Source organism: Phyllostomus hastatus, unplaced genomic scaffold (assembly GCF_019186645.2).
Source record: "Phyllostomus hastatus isolate PE091 unplaced genomic scaffold, TTU_PhHast_1.1 phas_contig_312, whole genome shotgun sequence".
NCBI classification, from domain to species: domain Eukaryota; kingdom Metazoa; phylum Chordata; class Mammalia; order Chiroptera; family Phyllostomidae; genus Phyllostomus; species Phyllostomus hastatus.
Window position 1 is genome coordinate 671,877 of NW_025333849.1, and position 23,498 is coordinate 695,374.

Sequence of the window (23,498 nt, forward strand, 5' to 3'; positions counted from 1 at the left end):
TTTCTGAATTCTTGTTTCTTTATTCTTTTCTGGTCAAATGTTTCTTTCTTCTTTCTGGTCCACACTGTTGATTTGAGTCCCAGTTTCTTTCCTGTCACTGTTGGTTCCCTGTGCATTTTCCTTTATTTCACTTAGCATAGCCTTCATTTTTTTCATCTAATTTGTGACCGTATTCAACCAATTCTGTGAGTGTCCTGATTACCAGTGTTTTGAACTGTGCATCTGTTAGGTTGGCCATCTCTTCATGGCTTAGTTGTATTTTTTCTGGAGCTTTGATCTGTTCTTTCATCTGGGCCATTTTTTTTTGTCTTGGCCCATATATTGATATTATCTGCAGCCAGCTTCTTGTCAATCAATATTATGCTTTTGAAATTCATCCATGCTGATGTATGTGGAACACAGTTCATTCATTTTCAGAATTGTTTAGTAGTTCTTTATGTAATATATACCAATTTAGGCTTCCAATCAAGAGGGAGGTGTAGGTAGACATGCTTCACCTCCTTGTACAACCAGAAGAAGGATCACAACTAACCTCAAAACAAAAAACACCCAGAGCTGCCAGAAAATCAAATTGTGTAGAAGTCTGACAACCAAGGATTTAAAGAAGCCATATTCATCCAGATGGGTAGGAGGGGCAGAGAAGGGGAGCTGGGGCAGAGAGGAAGTGGTGTTGTGGCTGTGAAGAGGTGGTGGTGGTGGCTGGTAGAATGGGTGGTCCCACATTCATGTGTGGTGGATAAAAATCAGGAGGAACACATTGGCAGCAAGCGATCCCAGCCCCAGGCTAGATTGCACAGCCCATGGTTCCAGTGTCAGGAAAATAAAGCCTCATAACTGCTGGCTGTAAAAAACAGTGGGGGTTGGGGCAGCAGAAGAAATTGCTGGTCTCTTGGGAGAGCCTATTTAAAGGGATAGTACAGCCCCAAAATGTATGCAAATTACCTACTCTGGGAATCATCACCAAGGCAGCAGCTAGAAGGGTGCCAGTCGCACACGGGAAGGGGGTGAAATGACTAGAAACAGGACATGTGCCAAGCAAGCCTCCAGCAGCCAGACAGCAGCATTGTCCCCTCTCCAAGCCCTCCCTTACATACACAGCCATGAAGTGATGAAGGAGGTTGCCCCACCTTGGTGAATACCTAGGGCTTTGCCCCATACTTTAACAGGTACACTAAGACAGGGAATAAAAGCAGCTCTACCTAATGTATAGAAACAAACACAGGAAGGCTGCCAAATTGAGGAGACAAAGAAGTATGGTCCAAATGAAAGAACAGGACAAAATCCCAGAGAAAGAACTAAGCAAAACAGAGATAGGCAATCTATCAGATGCAGAATTCCAAATTCCAGTGATAAGGATGCTTGGAGAACTCACTGAATATGGCAAAAACATAAGGGAAGAAATGAAGTGAAATAAATTGAACACTAAGTGTATATACACTAAATGAAATAAAGAAAAATCCACAGGGATCCAACAGTGAAGGGAAGTAAGTCAGGTTTAAATCAATGATTTGGAAAACAAGGAAGAAATAAACATTCAACCAGTACAGAATAAAGAAATGAGAATTCAAAAAAAATGAGGAGACTATAAGAAGACTCTGGGACATCTGCAAATGTGCCAACATCCAAATCATAAGTGTCCCAGAAGGAGAATAGGAAGAGCAAGAAATTGAAAGCTTATTTGAAAAAACAATGAAAGAAAACTTCCCTAATTTGACCAAGGAAATAGGCATACTAGTCCAGGAAGCACAGAGAGTCCCAAACAAGATGGACCCAAAGAGTATCACACCAAGACACATCATAATTAAACTGCCAAAGTTAAAGATAAAGAGATAATCTTGAAAGCAGCAAGAGAAAAGCAGAGAGTTACTTTCAAGGGTGTTCCCATAAGACTGTCAGCTGATTTCAAAAGAAACTTTGCAGGCTAGAAGGGAGTGGCAAGAAGTATTCAAAGTTATGAAAAGCAAGGACCTACATCCAAGATTACTCTATCCAGCAAAGCTGTCATTTAGAATGGAAGGGCAGATAAAGTGCTTCTCATACAAGGTAAAACTAAAGGAGTTCATCACCACCAAGCCCTTATTATATGAAATGTTAAAGGGAATTATTTAAGAATAAAATCAGAACTATGAACATTAAAATGACAATCAACTCACAGCTATCAACAACTGAATCTAAAAAACAATAACAAAAACAAAATCAAACTAAGCAAACAACTAGAACAGGAACAGAATCATAGATATGGAGATCATTTAGAAGGTTATCAGCGGGGAGAGGGAAAGAAAGAATAGAGAAAAGGCTACAGGGATTAAGAAACATAATTGGAAAGGTATGAAACAGACAGAGGGAAGTTACAAATAATACAGGAAATGGAGAAGCCAAAGAACTTACATGCATGACCCATGAACGTGAACTAAGGCGGATGGGGATTGCTGGAGGGAAGTGGCATACCAGTTTAAGGCAGGCAAAGGGGGAAAAATTTAGACAACTATAATGGCATAATCAATAAAATATAATGAAAATATATATCCCAATTTAGTTATCTTTTCCTCTGTTGACAAACATTTCTGTAGTTTCTCTTTTGCTGATCTGAACACATTGTCCGCGTCTCCTAAAGGACTTGTGTGAGAGCTCAGAACATGCCTGGGAGCAGAATTGCTGGCTTATAAATTGTTCAGAGCCTACATTACTAGATAATGTTTCTTCCAATTAGTTTCTAAAGTTTTGGTGTTGAGGTTATATCAGCCTCATAAACTGAGAAGGAAAATTTTACCTCTTTTTACTTTTTAGGAATTATTGCTTTTTTTAATGTTTAATAGAGTTTGTCTGTAAAACCACCTTTGTTTTAAACTACTTATTTATATCACTATCATTATCACTGCATTATTGTTATTATATTTTAGTGGTTATTGAGCTATTTTTGTTAATATTTTTAAATAAGTCTTAGATTTATATTTTCTAGAAATATATCCATTTCACCTTAAGTTTTCAAATTTATTGACTTTTTTTGGTAACATTTTTTTACTATGCTTAAAAAACTTCAGCAGGAAATGTGTTTATCCAAGGCTATGAACTAATTCACAAAATTACTGGTCAACAGCTTTGTTCTGAAAGTGAGCCTAGATATCGAGAGGCAAGTAACGAGAGACATTCATCCCCCTGCATTTCCTCTCCTTTTTCTAGGACTGCAGTCACTCAGATGTTGGGCAATATTATTTCTGAAAGTCCTATTGTGAAGATCCTGAATTCATCCTCTATTTTTCTTTTTTTCTCATAATTTCTGTTTCTTTGCCTCTTTGCTTTCTTGTTTGCAAAAGGATTTCATCAATTTTGTCCTCCAACTCTTCTACTACATTTTTCATTTTTTGCTCTATTTTCTTTAAAAATTTTACATTTCTAAAAACATTAAAAATGAAAACTTTTAAAATAAATTAAAAATTCTTCACCAATTCTGATGGGTATTTTTCAACTATCTTTGCAGTTCTATGTGAAGATATTTTATTAGGTAATCCAGAATTAGAATTGCTCTATCTTTCTGATGAATTGCACCTTTTACTAATCTTTATTTCTGGTAATACTTATTTTCTTTAATACTTGTCTTGGCTGATATTAATAAAGCTGTGCCTTTTGTCTTTTGATTGGTATTCACCTTGTATATATATATTTTTTTTCTCATTTTAGTTTCAACCTTTTTGTGACCTTGTGTTCTAGAGGTGTTTCTTGAAAATATCCTAAAGCCTGATTTTAATTCAACTCCTCTCTGGTGTTCTTTGTCTTTTACTAGGGCTTGGTAGTACATTAATTTCTGAAATCTTGCAGATATTATGGTTATAGTATAACTATTGTGTTCATTTAGTCAAATGACTCAAAGGATTGCTAATATTTTATCTTCAGTATTTTAGAAGCACAAAGATACATGCTAAAACTTGTCAATCTTTTATTTAACTTAGTAAGGAAGGATACAGCAGGAAGACAAATGAGCTGATTGAGAACATTTGAGAAACGAGGTCATATGTAATCAGTCAGGAAAGGAATGTGAAATAACATTGCCAAGTTAGATACCAGATGAGCTAACTTTCTACAGGGTGATAATCATGTCATCTTTGGGTTAGCTTCTCTGCCAGGCTATGAAGTCCCCCAGACTGTTCTCTTTCAAACCTTGTTGGCTATGAGTTCTCTGTACCTTTGTCAGCTGAGGGTTGTTAAACAAAGATTCTGTAACAGTGCAATAACCTGCCCCAAGTGTCAGATGAGGTCAAGCAGGTTTATTAGAAAACATTCTAGGGTGATATTAATAAAAAAGTCAAGCAATTATCATTTTACCAGTGAGACAATGCATGGTGCTGTGGTCTGTTTTCTCTCTTTCCTGACTTAGCATCTCTCCTTCCCTGGTTGCTGAGGTGCCTGCACCTTCCAGGGATGGAGGAGCAGGAGAATCAGAGAGGATGGGCAGAGAGGAGAAGGGAGATCCTACAGGTCTTATGCACTTGGTACCCTCCCTCATGAGAGAGCACCTAGCTCACTGGTCTTGGTGACTGACACCAAGTGTCTGAAGTGCCAGGTGACTGAAAATTACTTACTGAGTAATTTTCTGAGTTATGCACCACAGTGAGTATCCCTCCCCTTGGCCCTGGTGAACCACCCTCATCCTGCATTCTGCCTCACACTCTTCATCCAGCTGTGCTTCTGTGGAGGTCTCTTTGCTTTGAGATAATTGGTGTGGAAAGAATGTAGTCCTATACCAGTTCTCTCCCACATATGGTCAAGGAGAAAGCTCAAACAACTCTGGGTGGTGGCAGCAGAATGTGCCACTATCAGAGCACCAATAAGCTCCAGTCTCTGCTCATAAGCTTGGGAGTTGGCCTTTGTCAGTAAGTCTACAGTTCAAGCACAGTGAATAAGAAATAAGCCTTCTTACGTTACTACACTGCTGAGATTTTAGTGTTAACTTGTTACAACAGCACTGCCTATGTTACATTAACCAATTCAGGCAAAAAAGGGGGGCAGAGATAAAGAACAGGAAAGTACAATGTATGGAAAACATACAATAAGATGGGATGCTACTCCTCTCTGTTGACTCAAGGTGAGAGGCAGGTAATGCTCCTTCCTCACGCTGCCCTTGGGGATGGGAGTCACAGTTAGGAAGCAGGAAGAACCAAAGCAATCCTCTTGACAAATCCTTCCTCATTGCCACTCTGTTATATATTTATATGAATGTGGGGTCCATCAGGGAAGGGCTCAAGAATGATATTACTTTATATTTTTTCCTTGGTTTTCTCTTTGAAATCACTTTGTGATCTGATTATCTTTTGAGTCTTAGTACTTCTGCTGAAATTTCTAATTTAACATCTTATTACATAAATCAAAAAAATTTAAGGGTATAAGAAATTTAAATAGCCTCTCATACTGGTTTAATTAATATTTGGTAAGCCATTGTAGTGTATTGAGGTAAACCTCAAGTTTTGTTTAAGAGACAACAGTATATAAAACCGAGTAGCCAAAAAGATCAAATACACACTCCTTAAGGACATTTATGGAACAATCATAAAAGTTGTCTGCTTATTAGGCTACAAAGAAAACTGTGATAAGTTACAATAGCAAAAAACATACCTTTACATTCACTGAATACTATGCACTAAAATTAAGGATAATCTTGGAAAATGATATCCATATCCTTATCTATATTGAAAAATTATTCTTCAGTGTAGCTTTAAGACTAAAGAAAAAATAAAAATGGACACCCTTGTGTATCAAAGTATTATGCAGATGAAAAGTTTTAGTTTTGAATGCACTTAGTAGAAAATAAAAAAGACTGTAGTTGTCTTAACTGTCAAGAAATTGTAAAAAAATAATAAAATAAATCAAAAAGAAATAGAAGGAGTAATTAATAAAGGGAAAAACAAAAATTGATGACATAGGAAACACAGGAATAAATTAAATCGATCAGTTTAAACTGAAGTAACTGATCAGCCAAGCTGATTCTTGAAAAAGACCAAAAAAGAAAACAAATCTTTAGAAAAACTTAAGCTAAGGGGAAAAAAAAGAAAACTGAAAGAGAAATAACAACATTAGGAACCTAGCTATAGACAACATTTTTAAAAACAAAGAAGAGAAGCCCTGACTGGCTTAGCTCGTCGGTTGGAGTGTGTCCCATAAACCAAAAGGTTGTGGGTTCAGTCCCCAGTTGGGACACATACAGGAGGCAACTGACTCTCTCTCTCTCTGTCTCTCTCTCTTTCCCTTCCTCTCTTTCTAAAAGCAATGAAAAAGTGTCCTTGGGTAAGGATTTAAAAAAAGAGAGAAGGAAGAAAATATCATTTAAAACTTTGTATCAATAAATTGAAAATTTAAATGAAAGAAATGATTTTCTTCCTATGGAAATGTAATCAAAGTTGACTCGAGAGGAAGTAGGAAAACAATAAGAGACAAGTACTCAAAGAAGAAACGTGAAAGGTTATACTTAAATAAAACACCTAAACATTTCCATAAGTAAATATTAGTAAATTCTCAAGGAATAGGTAAAACAAAATTTAAGATGACTAACCATCTTGATTTGCCTGGATCCGAGGCAGTTTCTGGGATGTGGGGATTTTAGTTTTAAAATTAGGAAAATCCTGGGACAAGTTGGTTACCTACATGTTTCATGAATTGAATAGACAGATTAACATGAATCATACTGAAATGGGATAAAGATAGCATAAGAGTATTAGAATCCAAGTTAAATACTAGCAAATGGAAGTTTTAAAAAGAAGTATTTAGAAAAAAAAAGAATGCATGAAGATATTCTGAAATCGATAAATGTTATCTTCCAGAAATACTGGAAACATTGTGCATCGTATTGAGAAATTTGTTCTCAGTATAGTAGGAAACAGACAGTAATGTTTGCTTAACATTGTTCAGGAGGTGTTAATCAAGATAATAAGAACAAAGTATTCAAATCTTGTAAAGGAAGGGATGAATGATACTTTGTAGAGTATATTATTGTCCATGATAAAAAGTCAAATGTTGATGAACAAGTTATTAGAATGCATTTTTTTTTACCTAGGTAGCTGGGCAGAGTTTCTAATGACAAATAATAACAAATTAGAATATATAGAAAAAAAGGTCGTGGCTGGGTAGCTCAGTTGTTGAGAACATTGTCTCAGTATGCCAAGGTTGCAAGTTTGATCCCTGGTCAAAGCACCAATGAACGCATTAGTGCATGAAATAACAAATCAATGTCTCTGTCTTTCTGTCTCTCTCACTCTCTCCTTTCTTCTCTCTAAAATCAACTTAAAATATATAGAAAAAAGAGCTAATACTATTTGAGGGTTTCAATATGACAGGTTCTATGCCATAAACTTTTAAATGCATTTTCTAATTTAATCTCAGAACAAGTGTATAAAGTAGGTCTATTGATGTCCTTGTTTTGCAGACGAGGAAACCAAAGGACCAGGTTGTGCACACAGGTGCAAGTGAGGAAAACAGGAATTGAATCTAGGTATTTAATTCTAGCCTTTCTTCTTCTTTCTATAGTAATTTAATTCACAAAACCAACAAGTAAACTTCAGATTATTGGACTCAAGGACAACTACATGTCCTCCATATCCTTACTCTTCCTTCTGTTGGTATAGAGTTGCAGCTGATAAGTGGTTGCCCGGCCAGGAAATTTCCCAGCCTCCCTAACATCTGGGTGGGGCCATGTGACTAATTGTGCTAATGAAATCAAGCAGAAATAATGTGTGCCACTTCTTAGCCAAGGTGGCAAGGGCAGGGCATCTTCTCCACCCTCTTGGAATTGTTGCACTGGCTGCCTGTCAATGCCCTGGGCAATCTTCAACCCAGTGCTGTGTGGTAAATAAAGTCTTTCTTAGCTGTGGACTATTTACAATAGAGTCTGTTATATAAGACAAAAAGCCAAACTTCGTTGTATTAAGCCACTGAAATTTGGAGTTATTTGTTACAGCAGCTAATATTATCCTAACTAATGCAAATTAACAAGAAATGTTCCAAATTTACATGAAGAAACTTCTAAAAGTGTTTAGAAGAATTACAAAATCTGAATAAATGGAGATCATATTTATGGCTGAGATGACTGATCACTGCCAAGGAGTAACTTCCCTCCTGAATATCTCTAATTTCAATATAATACTTTCTAAAAAGACATAATTTTACCTGGAAAATTACATTAAGAAGATAAAACAAAAATGTTTTGAAAGAGCATAATAAATGGTGGGGATTTCCTCTATCAGACATCAGATACCAAAGCTTATTATAAGATTATGATTAGATTGTAAGTGGCAGTGGTATATAAATTAACAAATAGGTCAATGAAACAGAACAGGCAGAATGGAAGCAGACCCATGTACCACTGAAAATTTTGCATATGACTAAGTTAGCATTTTAAATCAGGAAAGAAAGGACAAAGAGAAAAATATTGTTGAGATAATTAGCCACCCATTTTGGAAAAAATAATGCTAGATGATTTCAATCTCACCTTATTTTCAAAAATAAACAAGAACAAGAACAACAACAAAACAAACTATGGAGAGTTATAGGAAAATCTATTTATATTCTTGGAGTTAGGGAAAATCCTAAAGAAAATTTTTTTAAACCTTAAGGAAAATATTCACAAACTTGATGACATTAAAATTAATATATCATGTATGCTAACGTTGCAAAACAGACCTAAGGGGGGTGTACGATATACTATTACTGAAAGGACCCCCCACTAGTTTCCCTATGCCCACCACCAGAGGAAAGACATCTCTCAATGCCAGAGATTTGTGAAAAGAAAAGGAAATATTTATTTAAAGCTATACAGACTTACAGTAGTAACTTAATGTCTTCATTAAAATGTTAAAATCCTTTAGGATACCCACAGATGCACACAGTCCTTCCTTCTCCCTCTGCTCTAGTCCAGGGTACCGTATCTCAGGAAAAGAAGCAGAAGTCCGTGATTTGGGTTCCCAGCACGATCAGCAGTGTTGTCGCCAGTGATCTCCAGTTAATCCAAAGCCGTGTGGCACCTTCTCATGGCCCACCAGCAAGAGTCCTTTCACCCCTTTTCTTCCAGGCAAAGTTTCTCCTGCTTCCTAAGCCACGTGGCAAAAGGGAGCATCCCAGAGCCACATGGTCCTCACTCTCACCAAAGCTGCAGGGTCCCTACTCTGCCAAAGCCACATGGTTCTCCTCTCACATGGCTGCCAAGTCTGGGTTTAAATCCCCACGCCAATCTTCCCCTGCACCCCCATTTCCAACTCCTCCTACAATCAGTTACACCTGTCAGCATTCCTGTATTCTTCCAGCTTTACTGGGCTGCCATTGTAAGTCTGGGCAGGTGTGACCCCATGGCGTGGAGCCAATCTTCTCCAAGCTCTCACGAGGGTGCTGTAACTAGGGGGGAGCTGCCTCCCAGTTACATCTTGGGTGGAAGTCACTTCCATTCCCCTGGTTCAAAGCATGGCCACAGCTATTTAACGTACCTATGAAATGAGTTAAAGGTTATAGATATGTTAAATGACCATGCCAGAGGTTAGCTGTGAAGCTGTTGCCATACAAAATAGCTCTGCATGGTTCTGCTCCATGTGTCCCTTCCCCCAACTCAAACCTGTGGCAGGGGAGGGGTGAGGATATCCTATATATTTTTCTAATATTTCTTGGACACCTTGAGTTCTGGACCCCATTCCAAATCCCTGTTTGGGACGCCCTTCTTGGCTGCATCCTGTTACACCAAGACACCATAAATAAAGGAGAAAATGCTATGTACATAGTAGGCAAAAAATTAATACACAGAACATATAAAAAACTCCCACAAATAAAAAAATAAAAAAATTATTAAAAAATGACAACCCAGTAGAGGAATGAACAAAAGGTACATACTGATGTTTCATCCATAAATATACAAAAAGGTACTTAGCCCCACTGTTAATTGGAGAAATGCAAATTAAAACAAGAAAGGGATTATAATTTATTGACCATTAGGTTGGAAAAAGTCGAAAAGTTTATTAGTATAAAATATTGGTCAGAGAAATAGCTGTAATTGTATTTTTAATGGTACAGTTTTAAAGGAGGGCATTTGGGCAATACTGTTAAAATTTAAGAAACACATACCCTTTGACACAACAATTCTGCTGCTTGTCTATTTACTCTAGGGATTAATTCACTTGTATATACAAAGAGCTATTTAAGGTTTTTTCGTGTAGCAGTATTGGTAATGAGAGAACTTGACAATCTCAATGCGCACCGAAAAGTGAACTATGAACACCCTGGAGCAATAAGAAGAAGCAAGGGGCTCAACACGGGCGGATGTAGAAATGGGTACCGTACTTAGCAATAAGATAAAACAGTAAGTCAAAAAGACAATACTCACAATGCTATTTTTAAAGTATGAAAAGAGAGAAAACCCACAAAGTAAACATTTGTTTCTGCATGTATTTATACAATACGTGAATGCATGTATATGCTGAGATGAAGTTAGGAAGTCGGAGCACCAAACCGGAGATAGCAAGAGCCTGTGGTGAGTGAGGGTGTGGACTGGTGGCACCAGGGACACCTTGAGAATGCATTTCACAATGAGAATGCATTTGTGTATTTAATAGTATAATTTAATAAATTAAATTAGAGAATATGTAAATGCTGAGGCTTCAACCCCAGAGATGTTTATTTGGACGGTTTGATAAGAATTGGTGTTTTTTGACATCTTCCTAGGTGATTCTGAGACCACTGGCTTGAAGATCGAATGAGTGGTTCTTGTAGACCCTATGTTACAGTCTTTCATTTGGCATCTTCTGTATTTTCTAAAATACATAATCCTTTATGAAAATACTGGTGTAGTGCTTGCTTTGGCAGCATACTATATGTACTAAAATGGGAATGACATAGAGAAGTGAGCATGGGCCCTGTGCAAGGTAATGTGCAAAGTCATGAAATATCCCATATATTCATTAACATTGAAGATTTCCTGTCATGTGTAATTTACCACAATTAAAGCAGTATAAATCATTTAATTAAAGCCATAAATATTTTTTATTAATTGGGTCCTTTGTCACAAACTCAAATGTCATCAGTCTCTGTTTACATGAACATCGGTTTTCCCTCTTATCTTCAGGAAAACCTGTAATTTTCTTCATGAGTAGCATTTTTAGGTGTGATGCCCAGCACAGAGTTTCCATGTCCCCTGTGCCATGTTATGCATACCACTTCCGCACTATGTCACTTGGCCCCCATGGGTCTCAGTCATATACATTCCAAAGAGAATGCCTTGCTGATCTCATGGAAGCATCCACTTATCCTGTACTTCCCTATTTCATTTTCTGCCCTGTTGGAAGCCAGAGAACAGCGAGAAAGGGCTCCAGTCCATGATCATGGCTATATAAAGTGAACCACAAGAAGAATGTCCATGTGAATAAGAAGCAGCTCAGAAGTTGCTGCAGAAATATGTTTTTTTATTAAGGAGTGCTGCCCTGGAGCCTGACACATGAATTATAATACCCTCCAAGTTCTGATTTCCAGCACACATCCCATCCCAGGAGGTTCAGATGAGAGGGCATTCAGAAGGTAGGAATCTGCACAAAAGGAAAGGTGAAATAGTTCCTGGCACATCATAAACGCACACACATGAACTACTATGGTTATGTCACATTTAGCCTGACCTGATGTGGCTCATAAACCAGAAACTTTTGCCACATTCTGCACATGTAAATCCAGGAGAAGCAAGCACATTCCCTTGCGACCAGTGGGTGATATTCCAGTTCGCCCTTAAATCAAGCCTTCCGGTCTACTGATAAGCTTTGTCTTTTTTGGTTTTCCCACCCCCAGCTAGCAAGACAAGGGCTCAACGTTGTTCTGATCAGCAGGACGCTGGAAAAACTACAAACTCTTGCCATGGAGATTGGTGAGTGACCCCAAGGAATAAGGAAGATGTCTGTGGGGCCCACTGGTCAGGTCTGCTCTGGTTCTTTCCTCAGCATCCCTTCATCTGCTCTCTTAGCCTGGGTTCCTGGTGCTTCTGCGGGAGCTCAGTTTACAAAGTTAAGCACTGACTGATAAGTGAGGGGCTTCAATTCACCAGTGAGTCTTTGGGCTCGATGAAGCAGGATCAGATTCACGCACGAATAGGTCTACTCTCTTCATCTCTAGCTCCGGTGTCTTCATCTCTGGAATCCGACCTCCTTATCCAGAGGCCTAAGCTTCCTGGCTACATCTGCCACTCCCTTCAAAAGCAGATCTGTGTTTCCCTATGTCTGTGCTCTGCTTCATGCAGGAGGGTGAGGGGTGATGCTTAGCGGTGGTTGTCAGGTTTTAAAAAAAGATTTGATTCAGGGCTGCTCTGTATAGCTGTGAAGGTTGCATACTGTACAATACTGTCCTAGGGGGCAGCATTCATGTTACAAAGTTTTATTATTATGATCCTCTCTGAAGTATTCTTAGTTAATAATGATCATAATATCCCTTTTTGGGTATTTGCATTTTAATCATTAATTATTTATTTAGTGATTAATAAACTCCTTAAGTTAAAGGAACCGTCTTCAATTATACAAAGACCATGAAGACCGTGGCAGGCTGTCTGGGAGACGCCTTTGTGCTCCTCGGGCGGTTTGGGTTCGGAGAGTGTGGGAAGCCCAGGCTGAGCAATCGCACCAGGAGGCTCCGTGCCATTGGACCAATGAATTCTGCTTTTGTTTTATGTCTGGATATCAGAAGTAACTTTGACCAAGATTAGGACATTCTTCAGTGTTCCTCTCACAATGTTAAAATGTGCTTTTTATCATCCTCTTGAAAAGCAAGCGGTGCCTTTAGTATGAAATCACTCCCCCACCCCCAAATTATGCCTCAAGATCACTTGCCCTTGAAACACTGGGTCTGAATCCAATGCTGAGCAGGCAGCAGCTGGTGAAATCTGTCTATTGCTTTCAGATCTGACTGAAGGCTCCTGCACAAGGCAAATCTGGGGGAAGGACCGGAAGAGCCCTGGCTGGGTGGGAACAGGGTGTGTGTGCCCTTGGGCGAGGTAGATAGCCTCTCAGAGCCTAGTTTTCTCCCCTGAAAAGCGGGGGATAATACTTGCTTTACAAGGCTGTAGAGAGGATTAAAATGTATTGTGTAGGTAAATGCTTTATGAATCCTAAAGTGTTGGACAAATGCAGAGCGTTGCTGTCTCTGTGGAGGGGACTGATACAGCACAGGCAGTGTCACTGTTTGCTGTCACAGCTCTTGGTCTATGTGTTTCAAAGTTGAGTGTGCAACAGTCACCTGGAGTGTGTGTGCAAAGGGATCCCTGGGCCCACTCCCAGGTTTTTCTGGATCTGTAGGTCTGGGTGGAGCCTGAGATTTTGTGTTTCTAGTAAGTGCTCATGCTGAGAATCATGGCATTAAATCATTGTAATGCATATACCTGTTACTGTAGTAACTCTTAGACTCACAGAGAAACCACCATTCACAAATCTTTAGCCCATCCCAGCATTTATCCAGGGCTATTTCTTGTTTCTTACGGGGAGTTGGGCTTGTGCTCTTTATAGTCTGCTCAGGTTGTGTGGGAGTGCCAGGGAAACTCCCTCGGGAAGAAGGGCATTTGGGCTCCTGTTCATTCAAGAGTAACCGCTGTTTCTAATGCAGAGCGGACTACAGGGAGTAGTGTGAAAATTATACAAGCAGATTTTACCAAGGACGACATCTATGAATATATTAAAGAAAAACTTGAAGGCTTAGAAATTGGGATTTTAGGTAAGTTGATTGCAAAGTTTGTTGTAATACATCAGTGAAATAATTATCTTAGTGACATTTGATTATTCCATGGTGGCTTAAACTTAACTCATAACTGTATTTTAAGCTGTAGCATTAAATGAATATTAAATCTCAATTCTTCAAGAGGCATTACTGGATTAATAAATTTATATATAGCTTTAGCATGTATCAGATTTACACATTTCTACTTACCCAACCATATTTCCTAATATTGAAATGAATTTTCTTTCACTGAACTGATATTGGCACTCTACAGGAAGAGGGATTCTCAGAAACAGCAGCCTAAAGGAGTTCATTTAGCAAACAAACATTGCGTGGATGATCCATGAAAGTGGCAAGTCAATGTGATTATTTGAGACTTGACTACCTTATTCAGGAAACAAGATAATATTTTTTCTGTGCTGATTTATAAATGAGCTATTTTATAACTAAATACACCTTCTGGGGACAGTGTTTGTATTGTTCATAGAAGGAAGGTTTGATTCTGAACTTCCTGCTGAATTTTAAAAATATGTCCTGGCTGCTGTGGCTCAATTGGTTAGGCATCATCCCACAAAGCAAAAGGTCACAGGTTCGATTTCCCATCAGGGCACATGCCTGGGTTGTGGGCTTGGTGCTTGGCTGGGGCAAATGTGAGAGCCAACCAATCCAAGTTTCTGTCTCTCACTTTGATGTTCTTCTCTCTCTCCTTCTCCCTATCTTCCCCTCTCTATAAATAAATAAATAAATAAATAAATAAAATCATAAAAACATAATTACTAATTCTTTTTACTAATAAAAATGTAAAACATCATTGCAGAAAAACTGGAAAGAGTAGAGAAGCACATAAAAGAATTATAAATTTCTCAAAATCCTGACAGCCTGAGATAGCATTTTGGTGCATATCCTTCTAGATACATAGTTTTATATATTTACATAAATTTTACATATTTACACATATTTTCAAAACAGGATTTAATTTACTGTTTCGTAACATTTTCAAAAACGGTACAGCACAGACCTCTCCCGCGTCTCTCAGGGGGCGGCAGCGGGACAGACTGCTCATGCTCCAGACCAGGCTGCATGCACCCCAGTGCGCTCAGGGACTTCCTGTTGTCAGACCACAGCGTGTCCCTCAGACTTCCTCGCTGTCATCAAATCATGCTGCAGTGAACAACGTCATAGAAAAACCTTTTTGTACATTATTTCTTTAGAAACACTTTCCAAGAGAAGAATTTCTGGGTTGAATGTGATTCTTTTTAAGGCTTTCAGTAAACGTTTGCCACTAGCTCTTTTGACGTCTCTCTGCTTTGCCTCTCCTTGTCAGTCAACAATGTTGGAATGCTTCCAAGCCTTCTCCCGACACATTTCCTGAATACACCAGATGAAATCCAGGTATATCTGTGCTTTCTGGGGATAGTGTCCTCTCACCGGGTACTGGGCTCCCTGGCTGGATCATTGCCAGGACCTGGGAAGGGTGTTCTGGAAAAATTCTGAATTCCAGGTGGATATCTGGGGGTTTCCCTTTCCTTTCATCTTAGTGCTTGACAGACAGTCAAGGGTACCACTGTTCACAGCTACCTCTAGGGTAAGGTCATCTCCCCCCTTCTCTGCACATCAAAACTTACTTGCTTACTGTCTCAGTCTTTTGGGGGCTCTGTGCTCTGCCTTATAAGGGATCGTACTGCCTGAAAAATTTACAATTGTGTATGCAAGTGGGAGGCCAGCTTTTTTTTTAAATTGTCATACTAGGTAATAACATTTGTTCAATTTTCAGTGTGAGGGAAGTCAGTAACACAAACTCTGTGGTTGAGGGTATTGTAAGTTCAGCAAGCTCGGTTCAGAACCATGGCCACCCTTGTTGGTCATGAGTAAATTTGATATGCATTTAGCAGTCTTTGAAGGTACTATTTGTTAAGTTTTTCCCAGGCCTGACCTTTGACATCATGGGGTTATACCAATTCTGAGGAGGCTGTCATGTTTCTGCAGGTATTCCTATGTTCCTGTGGAAGCCCTGAGCCTACTGAATGGGAATAGAATGCCAGACTGTGTGGACGTCATTGTACATCCTTGCCAAACGCTGCTTCACCATTCCTCTAGCCCTGTGGTCATTGCTTCTGGCATAAATATGTGTCTTTTCATTAAGCAGATTCCATTCTTGCTTCTCTTTCTCTATGTACGCCTGTATTTGTGCTTGTTTCTGTGTCTGTCCCCCTTTACCTCTGTCTTGGGCAATTCTAGTAGCTTCTTATCTGGCCTCTGTAGCCCAGAGTCTCTATCTAGAATTACACAATCATCTGCCTTTCTGTTCTCTATCTTGTTGTCTTCTAGACCCACACATGCTAACCTCTCTCCCTGCAGCTAGAAATTAACTATCTCCCTTTGAAAAACCGAGTCCATATTCCTCTTTAAATTTTTGAGGATACTCTTAACTTCTATTCAAGATCACATTTTATAGAAGCACACAGTGTGGATGTCAGATGTGCCCCAGTTCTAGGGCATACTTGCTGAACTTCAGTTAGGAGTCTGAAATGAGTGAGCAAGCAAGGAACAGCTCACACATATGCGTTTGCCCACTTTATGGTTCTTTAGCACTGACTGCATCTCAAGAGAATTTCTGAAATGATCTGGATGATTTGTGGTTATGATTATTTATTACAGAGCCTCATCCACTGTAACATCACCTCGGTAGTAAAGGTATGTGGTCCATGTATGTGCTAAGTGCATAAAATGAAGCAGCTATTAGAACGTGACAACTCGGGAGAATTGGCCCCTTCCTTGTAGAAGGAGAATTCTCTGAAATTGAACTGCACTTGACTGAGAGGTAACATAGCGTTACCTCTCAGTCAAGTCTTTTAATGTCTTATTCTGTTTTCATCAAGTACAATGATGAGTTTATTCTCCCTAGTGTTTAAAGCCTATTTCTGCATTGTTTTGTCACCTATCAGAGCATGTTAGACCTGATGATGCTGAAACTGATTCTGGATTCCAAGGTGACTTTTAAAAAATATTCAGTACTGTCCTCTGATTTTGTTCTTGTAAACAGAGGAAAACTCACTCTGTTTGGAGAAAAGACAGAGGGTGTGGTGTGGATTTTATAGACTCTTGTTGTTCAATAAATATACACACACAAAAACAAAACCCCACCCAAACTGGAATTGTTTTCTGGAGGGCAGGCCCTTTGTAGTACAGGCTTTTCCCACTAGGTGAGTGTTGTAGGAATCCATCTGTATCAGTGTACCAGCTGGCATTATTGTGAGAGGCTGCATTCTTCTGCAGTGAATTTTTTTTGAAGACTCTTTCAATGCCCATTTCATGATGAGTGATTTATGAGTACTCACTGTGCTTGAGTGTTCAGCAGTGTTTGACCCAAAACGGCATGACACCCATGCCCCACACTCTCTATTTACCTGATCTTGCCCCAAATGGCTTTTCAGTTTGTTAGTTTCTCCGATGAAAAAAGTCCTCAAAGGGAAATGTTTTGCCAAAATGGAAGAGGTAAAACAAAAATGGCAGAAGCACTAAAAGGCATCAAAATTGACAAGTTCAAAACTGTTTTGAGCAGTAGAAAAAGTGTCTCGATAGGTGTATTACATCAAATGGAGAGTACTTTGAAGGTGACTGAAATTTAGACATGTAAGAATAAATACACAATTTTTAATAAATAAATTCTTGGGGGGTTTGGTTCCCCCTTGTGTTTGTTGAACTGAAGTTCACATTCAAGTGTATTTCTGACCCCAGCTCAGCTACTAGTTAGTCAGACAGTGTTGGGATGCATTTAACTTCCTTGAATTTCAGATTCTTCATCTGCATTAAAAGTGTTGGGCTAAACCCTGGTCAATGGGGCTCAGTTGGTTAGAGTACCGTCTTATAAACTGGGAAGTCATGGGGTCAATTCCCAGTTAGGGCACATAGCCAGGTTTTGGGTTAAGTGTCTGGTCAGGGTGCATAGGAGAGGCAATGGATCAATGTTTCTTTCCCTCCCTTTCCCTCTCTCTAAACTCAATAAGCCTGTCCTTGGGTGAGGATTATTAAAAAAAAAAAAAAAAGAAGGATTGGACTAAGTGTTGTGTCTGGTGCCATTCAGCATAAGAACTTATAAATATGACTACCACAAGGCTGTCCTATACTGTACCCTTGATTGAATTAAAAAAATCACCCTTTTTGGGCAGTTTGGCAAAAGGTGCTACTTGAGAATGGACACAACCCGCTGCTTGGTGAGTAGATGGTACTTTTGTGTGAACACAATGTTTTCCTTTCCTCTGAATGGCGAGAGCCCTTTAAATGGCTTGTGAGTGAACCCTGGGCTTTCAGCCCCCCTTAGCCCACAGCTGGGCACCTGGCTCAGCACACAGAAATCTCAACTGCATGTGGCAGCCCTTGTGACCATTCCATTCTGCAGCAGTGAATCAGGTATGATCCCTGATTTCATGGATCTAGATTGTGGCGGGGGAGCAGCAGGAGACTCAGTCTCATCTTGAAAACATGGCTGTGGGGCTGAAAACATGGATGGGGCTGGCTGTGGAGGGCTGCTTTCCCAAAGGAAAATCAGTTGCTCTCAACCTAAGAGAGGGGATGGATGCTGAGAAGACAAAAAAAAAAATTCCAGGGGAGTAAGTTGGGCTGAGAATTCTTTTCTTCTTCTCCTCCTCCCCTCCTCCTTTTTCTTCTTCCTCTTCTTCTTTTTTTTTAATCATTGGTTGTTTTTCTGTAAGCACATTGGTATTTTATAGTTTCCTGCTCAGTTTTTATTGATATGCACATTCTTTTTTGCTGAGCAATCAATGGCTTTTTAAAACTCCCAGTTGATATAATTGTAAGTTTTATATGTCCAACTGTTGGCAGACTTACCACTAAAATCTTCCACATTATTTTACATGTTGATCTTTCGGTTTTGGTTGATTTGATCACAGGGCTTCCCAAATGCATTTGATAACCTCTGATTCCTATAGCAGAGAAATTTGATTTGTTAAAAAAATAGTTTACATATTGCTAGACACCAGTTTCCCTAAAAACAGAGAAAACGCATTGCAGGTTAGGTTGTAAGTATGCCATCTCCAGTTGTCCATGCTGGTTGGAGGCATGACAAGTATCACTTAATCATTTCAAAGGAGCCATCTGGAAATAGCAGAGATCTCTGTCAAGGGCAGAGATGGGAGATGAGTTTGAGGGCAAAGGAAGGTGCAATCAGAGAATAAATGCTGGGAGCGTTGTGACAGAGACGCACAAAGTCTGATGTTCCCTCTCTAATTGGTATTCCCTGCCCAATGAGGCTGGAGAATTCATGTGGGACACTCTGAGGATGTGCTCCATGGACACCCTCAGTGAAGCTGGAAAAGCCCAGGAATGGTAGTGACACAATCTGGCCCTTGTCCTTCTTTCACCTCCATTAAAATCCAGGACTTCAGGAGGCAGTCCCATGGGTTCCAGGGAGCCTCCTCCCCACTACTCCCACCCCTCCAGCTGACCCTGCGCAGTGAAACCATCGCTCTGGAGGCCCCTGCAGTTGGGCGTAAGGGCCTGGCCTGTGAGGTGGGAGCAGTGGCAGGACTCCCAGACAACACAAAGAAATAGGCAAAACTTGTCTTCTGGTCCCGAGTCTTTTTTATTTCTCTGCCTCTCTGCATCCATTTGGTTCCTCTCTGTCTCAAACTTGCTCTCCAGACAGGACCCGAGTCCACAGAAGTGCACTTTTGAGAACATTTTAGACACACAGTCGCCTCCTCCTCAATTCTTAAAATGTGGGCCTTATAATCATGGCATGCAAACCTCTTTTCATGGGACATTTAAGCTCCAGAAGTGGCAGAGAAGACATCTTTGACAGCAGAAGGTTGGGAGGGGGAAGGGACTTCTTAATATTGTTGCAATTCTGACAGACAGATAGACAGACATGTTCTGTTTAGGGAGATATTTCACAGACAACTTGCAGGTTGCTTATGTGGCTGATGCTGAATTGACAGATGTCCTTCTCCACCTCTTCCTATGAACTTGAGATGCTTGTGGATGCTTGCATGGTTTCCTGATGGTCCCCCAGTCCTAACTCATGGCCAAGGTTTATGCTGGCCAGCCTACTTTTCCCTCTCTCCCAAAGTAAAGAGTATCTGGGGACCTCAGTGTTGGTCCCACAACAAGAAGCCAGTTGCCATAATTTGTCACTGACCTCATTTTGCAGGAAGACTTTAGCTTTATGGAGGAGAAACCAGAGGCCTCTGAGCAGTTTGCCATTTGTCTGGCTGCCTCTGTGGGTTCCAGCCAGGCTCTGGTGTTGCCAGAACGACCTCCAATAAGTGTCAGCAGAGTTTCAAGCCCATCTGAGGTTGAGCAGTTCTCCAGCTTCCTCCCACACCCGCTTCCCCAAGTCACGCTGTCCACTGCTGTTTTCTTACTTTGTCCAGGCTTAACTTTGGTCTTCTCTTATAGATGACACAGCTGGTTCTGAAACACATGGAATCAAGGTAAGGCCTTTCTTTGAAAAAGAGTAGAGTGGCAAGGTCTTCCAGGTCTGGCAGTCAGACTTGGAGATTGGGGGGATGGAGTTCATCTGGCTGCTACTTTAACAAATGATAAAACTATGATGAAAGGACATGGAGATTACAGAAGAAGAAAAAAAACCCACATTCTGAGCCTGGCCAACTTTGCAAACAGATAAGCATGTTGGAAGGTCAAATGTAACATATACTGGAGGGAAGAGAACAGCAGATTCAGCATACATTGTATTAAAAAGATTAACTTATGTTGAGCATAAAAGAAACTTCAGAAGTTGGCCTGAGACCACAACCATCTCTTTGTTATTATGAATTTCAGCTCTTGTCAGAATGAATATTCCAATTTAGTGGTAAAAATCACCACCCCATCAGTGCCTCCATTTATTCCATGTTTTTATCACCCTATTACAACACCCATTTGGGAACTGTTTTTTTTTTTTTTTCAGATGGTATTTATTAAAAGCAAATGGTCGATAGTTTTATCTTCCCTAGAGGAAGAAAGGGCTTGGCTATGGATTCTGAAGTGCAGTTTCTTGGTTTTTCTGAATTGAACTCATCTTATTGGGATGGATTAAAGAGATTAAATTTCAAAAGGAAAAATAAGGACCCCAGAGACTTGTGTGGGGTGCCTGTGCAAGCAGATGATGGACTGTCAAATTCCACCCAAGACACATGGCATCTGTCTTGTCATGGGTTGTGTCTATGAGTCAAAAGGGAACTTGAGTTCCTGTAGCCACATTTGAGAGAGAAGGATCTCTTCCCCCGATCTTGTCTGAGCTCAGCTGGTTTCCTGAATTTCGGTGGGGGAAGCTTTGTTACAGCAGAGCCCATTTCCAGTCACAAGCCCTGATGTCAACTGACTGACGGGTGATGTCATTGTGTAGTGTCATAGTCCATGACGAAGGGAAGCTCCACTCCAAGTCCTTGGAAGCAGAGCAGTTAGTGCACGTGCAAGCCTAAAGAGGGTGGAGTTTCTCCAGCGTTCACAAGAGTCCCTTTGTTCCCTTCCTTCTCAAGGTGTGACAGGCAGCAAAGCAACCAAAACTTTGCTTCTTTGCCTTTTAGGCAGAAAGGGCTCATCTTGAACATTTCTTCTGGGGTGGCCCTCTTTCCCTGGCCTCTATACTCCATGTATTCAGCTTCCAAGGTGAGTGATAGCATGTAGTTTGAGTTCCCTTCCCCTTCTTCCTCTTGTTTCTCCTAATCGGCATTTTCTTTTGGATTATCTGACCAGTAGATGGACAGATCTGCCAGGAGGCACTCTTCTGTGCAGAGGGTGGAGCTTTAGTCAGCAGGCATGTGGGTGCACACTGGGAGAAGGCACTGCTGCCAAGCCGACTAAGGCCTGCATGCCCTGCAAGCTGGGCATGAACAGCCCCTGGGGCCTCCAGCCCTCACTCACTTCCTTGCCTGGGAGCCCTGTTGCCTTCCTGTCAGCAAGTAACACTGTGCTTTCCTTCCTGCCCTGGAGGTCTAGCCAGGTATCCTCAGGCCTTAGTCTTAAAAACAAACTCTCAGAGGAGGGGTTAATCTACACAAGGGACTGTTCCCCCTGGTTTAGGTCACTTATGTGCAGTGATTGGAGGTATGCATCTGTCCCCAGATGTATGTTCCCACTGATTGAAGGAGCTCGTCTCAGACTGAGAAATGAAGTCCTAACTGTCATTAAGAAAAGCTGCTATATTTTAAGATAAGCAAAGGCTCCTGTGGCACCCTTTAAAATCTGAGTAAGTGGGTTCTGATGGAGAACCCAAGTTCTGGGTCCTGAGGTGTTTCTCCTTCTTGCTCCAGGCTTTTGTGTGCACATTTTCCAAGGCACTGCAAGCAGAATACAAAGCAAAAGGAATCATTATCCAGGTGAGGGTAACAGTTCTGAGTCCATGGAAATAAGAACTCCAGATCCTCATTGAGCTGGGGCCACTGCCCCCTGCAGGGCTGGTGGTGCAAGTGCAGCCGGGAGGAAGGTGGTTTGAATGACGTTCCCACAACCATTGCAATGGCCACTGTGCCACCTTGGTACCACCTTCTGTGGCCCTCCCCCATGCCCTGGGTGCTGGTGCAGGAACTGGACAAGGTGAGTGAGTGCTCATGATGCTGTCGATCCTCTTGCTACCTTTACTCTCTGATAGAGGTACAGAGGACAGGCTTACATGGGAGGAATTGGGGAGAGAGAACAGAAGAACACTGGGCACTCGGCCCATGTTGGGAGGAGTGGGGCCTCCCTTGCAGGCCTTCCACTTGTGGTGGTCCACAGAGAGCCTCCCACTTGGGGTCCTGAGCAGTCGGGGAAGAGGAGCTCTGCTTCCCCTTTCACCAGCAATGACAAGACTCTCATGGAGATGACCTTGTCCTTAGTGCAAAGTGTTTGGGTTGTCACTGCTGTCTGCAGGCTGAGCAATATGGCACCTTGAGGTGTCAATGATACACATGTGGTTGGCTCAGCAACACAGTCTACTGGTTTCTAGAACCTGGAACAAAAAGTTTACAGAGGGTTTTGTTGTTGCTTGGGCAGCTGTGTGACATACTATTAGAAATGTGTGATATACTATTAGCAATACCTGCTTACCTCTCTAGGTTATTATAAAGATTTAATGAATAAACAAGTATGCAAGTTTCATCACTATTTTCTACAATAAGGTGTTTTGTCAACCAAATCTCACTGCAGGAATGAAAATACTTATTATTTCCATGTCTGGAAATGGGTTGGGAATACATGCTCCTATATCTCTTGCTTGAGAGTAATGCTTTGAGATCTTTGGAAGAAAAGTGTTATGCAAATTAATAACTGCATTCATTTCCATGAGAACAAATTCAATTGGATTGATTCATAATTATATTCAGTTATATACAATGTTATTTCAAGTGTGATGTGAAGAAAATGTGATATGACAAAAATTACAAATGTGATTTGAAGAAAAAACAAACCAAGCATGGATCTTTTTTTCTCTCTAAAGATGCTGCTAAGGTCTTTATGTTTGGGAAAAAAGTAAGAAACCCCTTGTGAAACCTCATGCCAGACCACATGGTGGTGCGACCATGGGCAGAAACAGTGTCAGATTTGGGGGTACAATATGTAGTTGGTTTCTTTTCCTTATCAAGACACGACAGATTATGAGATCTGTGCCACTCCTGGCTCCTAACTGAAGTGTGAAAGTGGGAACCCAGAGTGCTTTAAAGTGCTCCAACTTTGGCCATATAGGTTACAAATGAACTTCTGAGGTAGCGTTGCCAGATAAAATACAGGAGATCCACTTAAATTTGAGTTTCAGATAAATAACAAATAAAATTTTAAATGTAAGTATAGCCCATGGA

General features: G+C 40.4%; 1 protein-coding gene across 1 annotated transcript in view; it reads left to right on the top strand.

Moving 5' to 3' along the window:
* The window catches only part of HSD17B3 (hydroxysteroid 17-beta dehydrogenase 3), an 83,679-nt gene that overhangs the window by 14,908 nt on the left and 45,273 nt on the right, over positions 1 to 23,498 (top strand). The window contains exons 3-9 of the mRNA XM_045839809.1: positions 11,797 to 11,872; positions 13,594 to 13,701; positions 15,029 to 15,096; positions 16,363 to 16,398; positions 20,122 to 20,156; positions 21,252 to 21,333; positions 21,978 to 22,043. Coding sequence (XP_045695765.1) covers positions 11,797 to 11,872; positions 13,594 to 13,701; positions 15,029 to 15,096; positions 16,363 to 16,398; positions 20,122 to 20,156; positions 21,252 to 21,333; positions 21,978 to 22,043 — 471 coding nt within the window. The remainder of the gene's footprint in view (positions 1 to 11,796; positions 11,873 to 13,593; positions 13,702 to 15,028; positions 15,097 to 16,362; positions 16,399 to 20,121; positions 20,157 to 21,251; positions 21,334 to 21,977; positions 22,044 to 23,498) is intronic.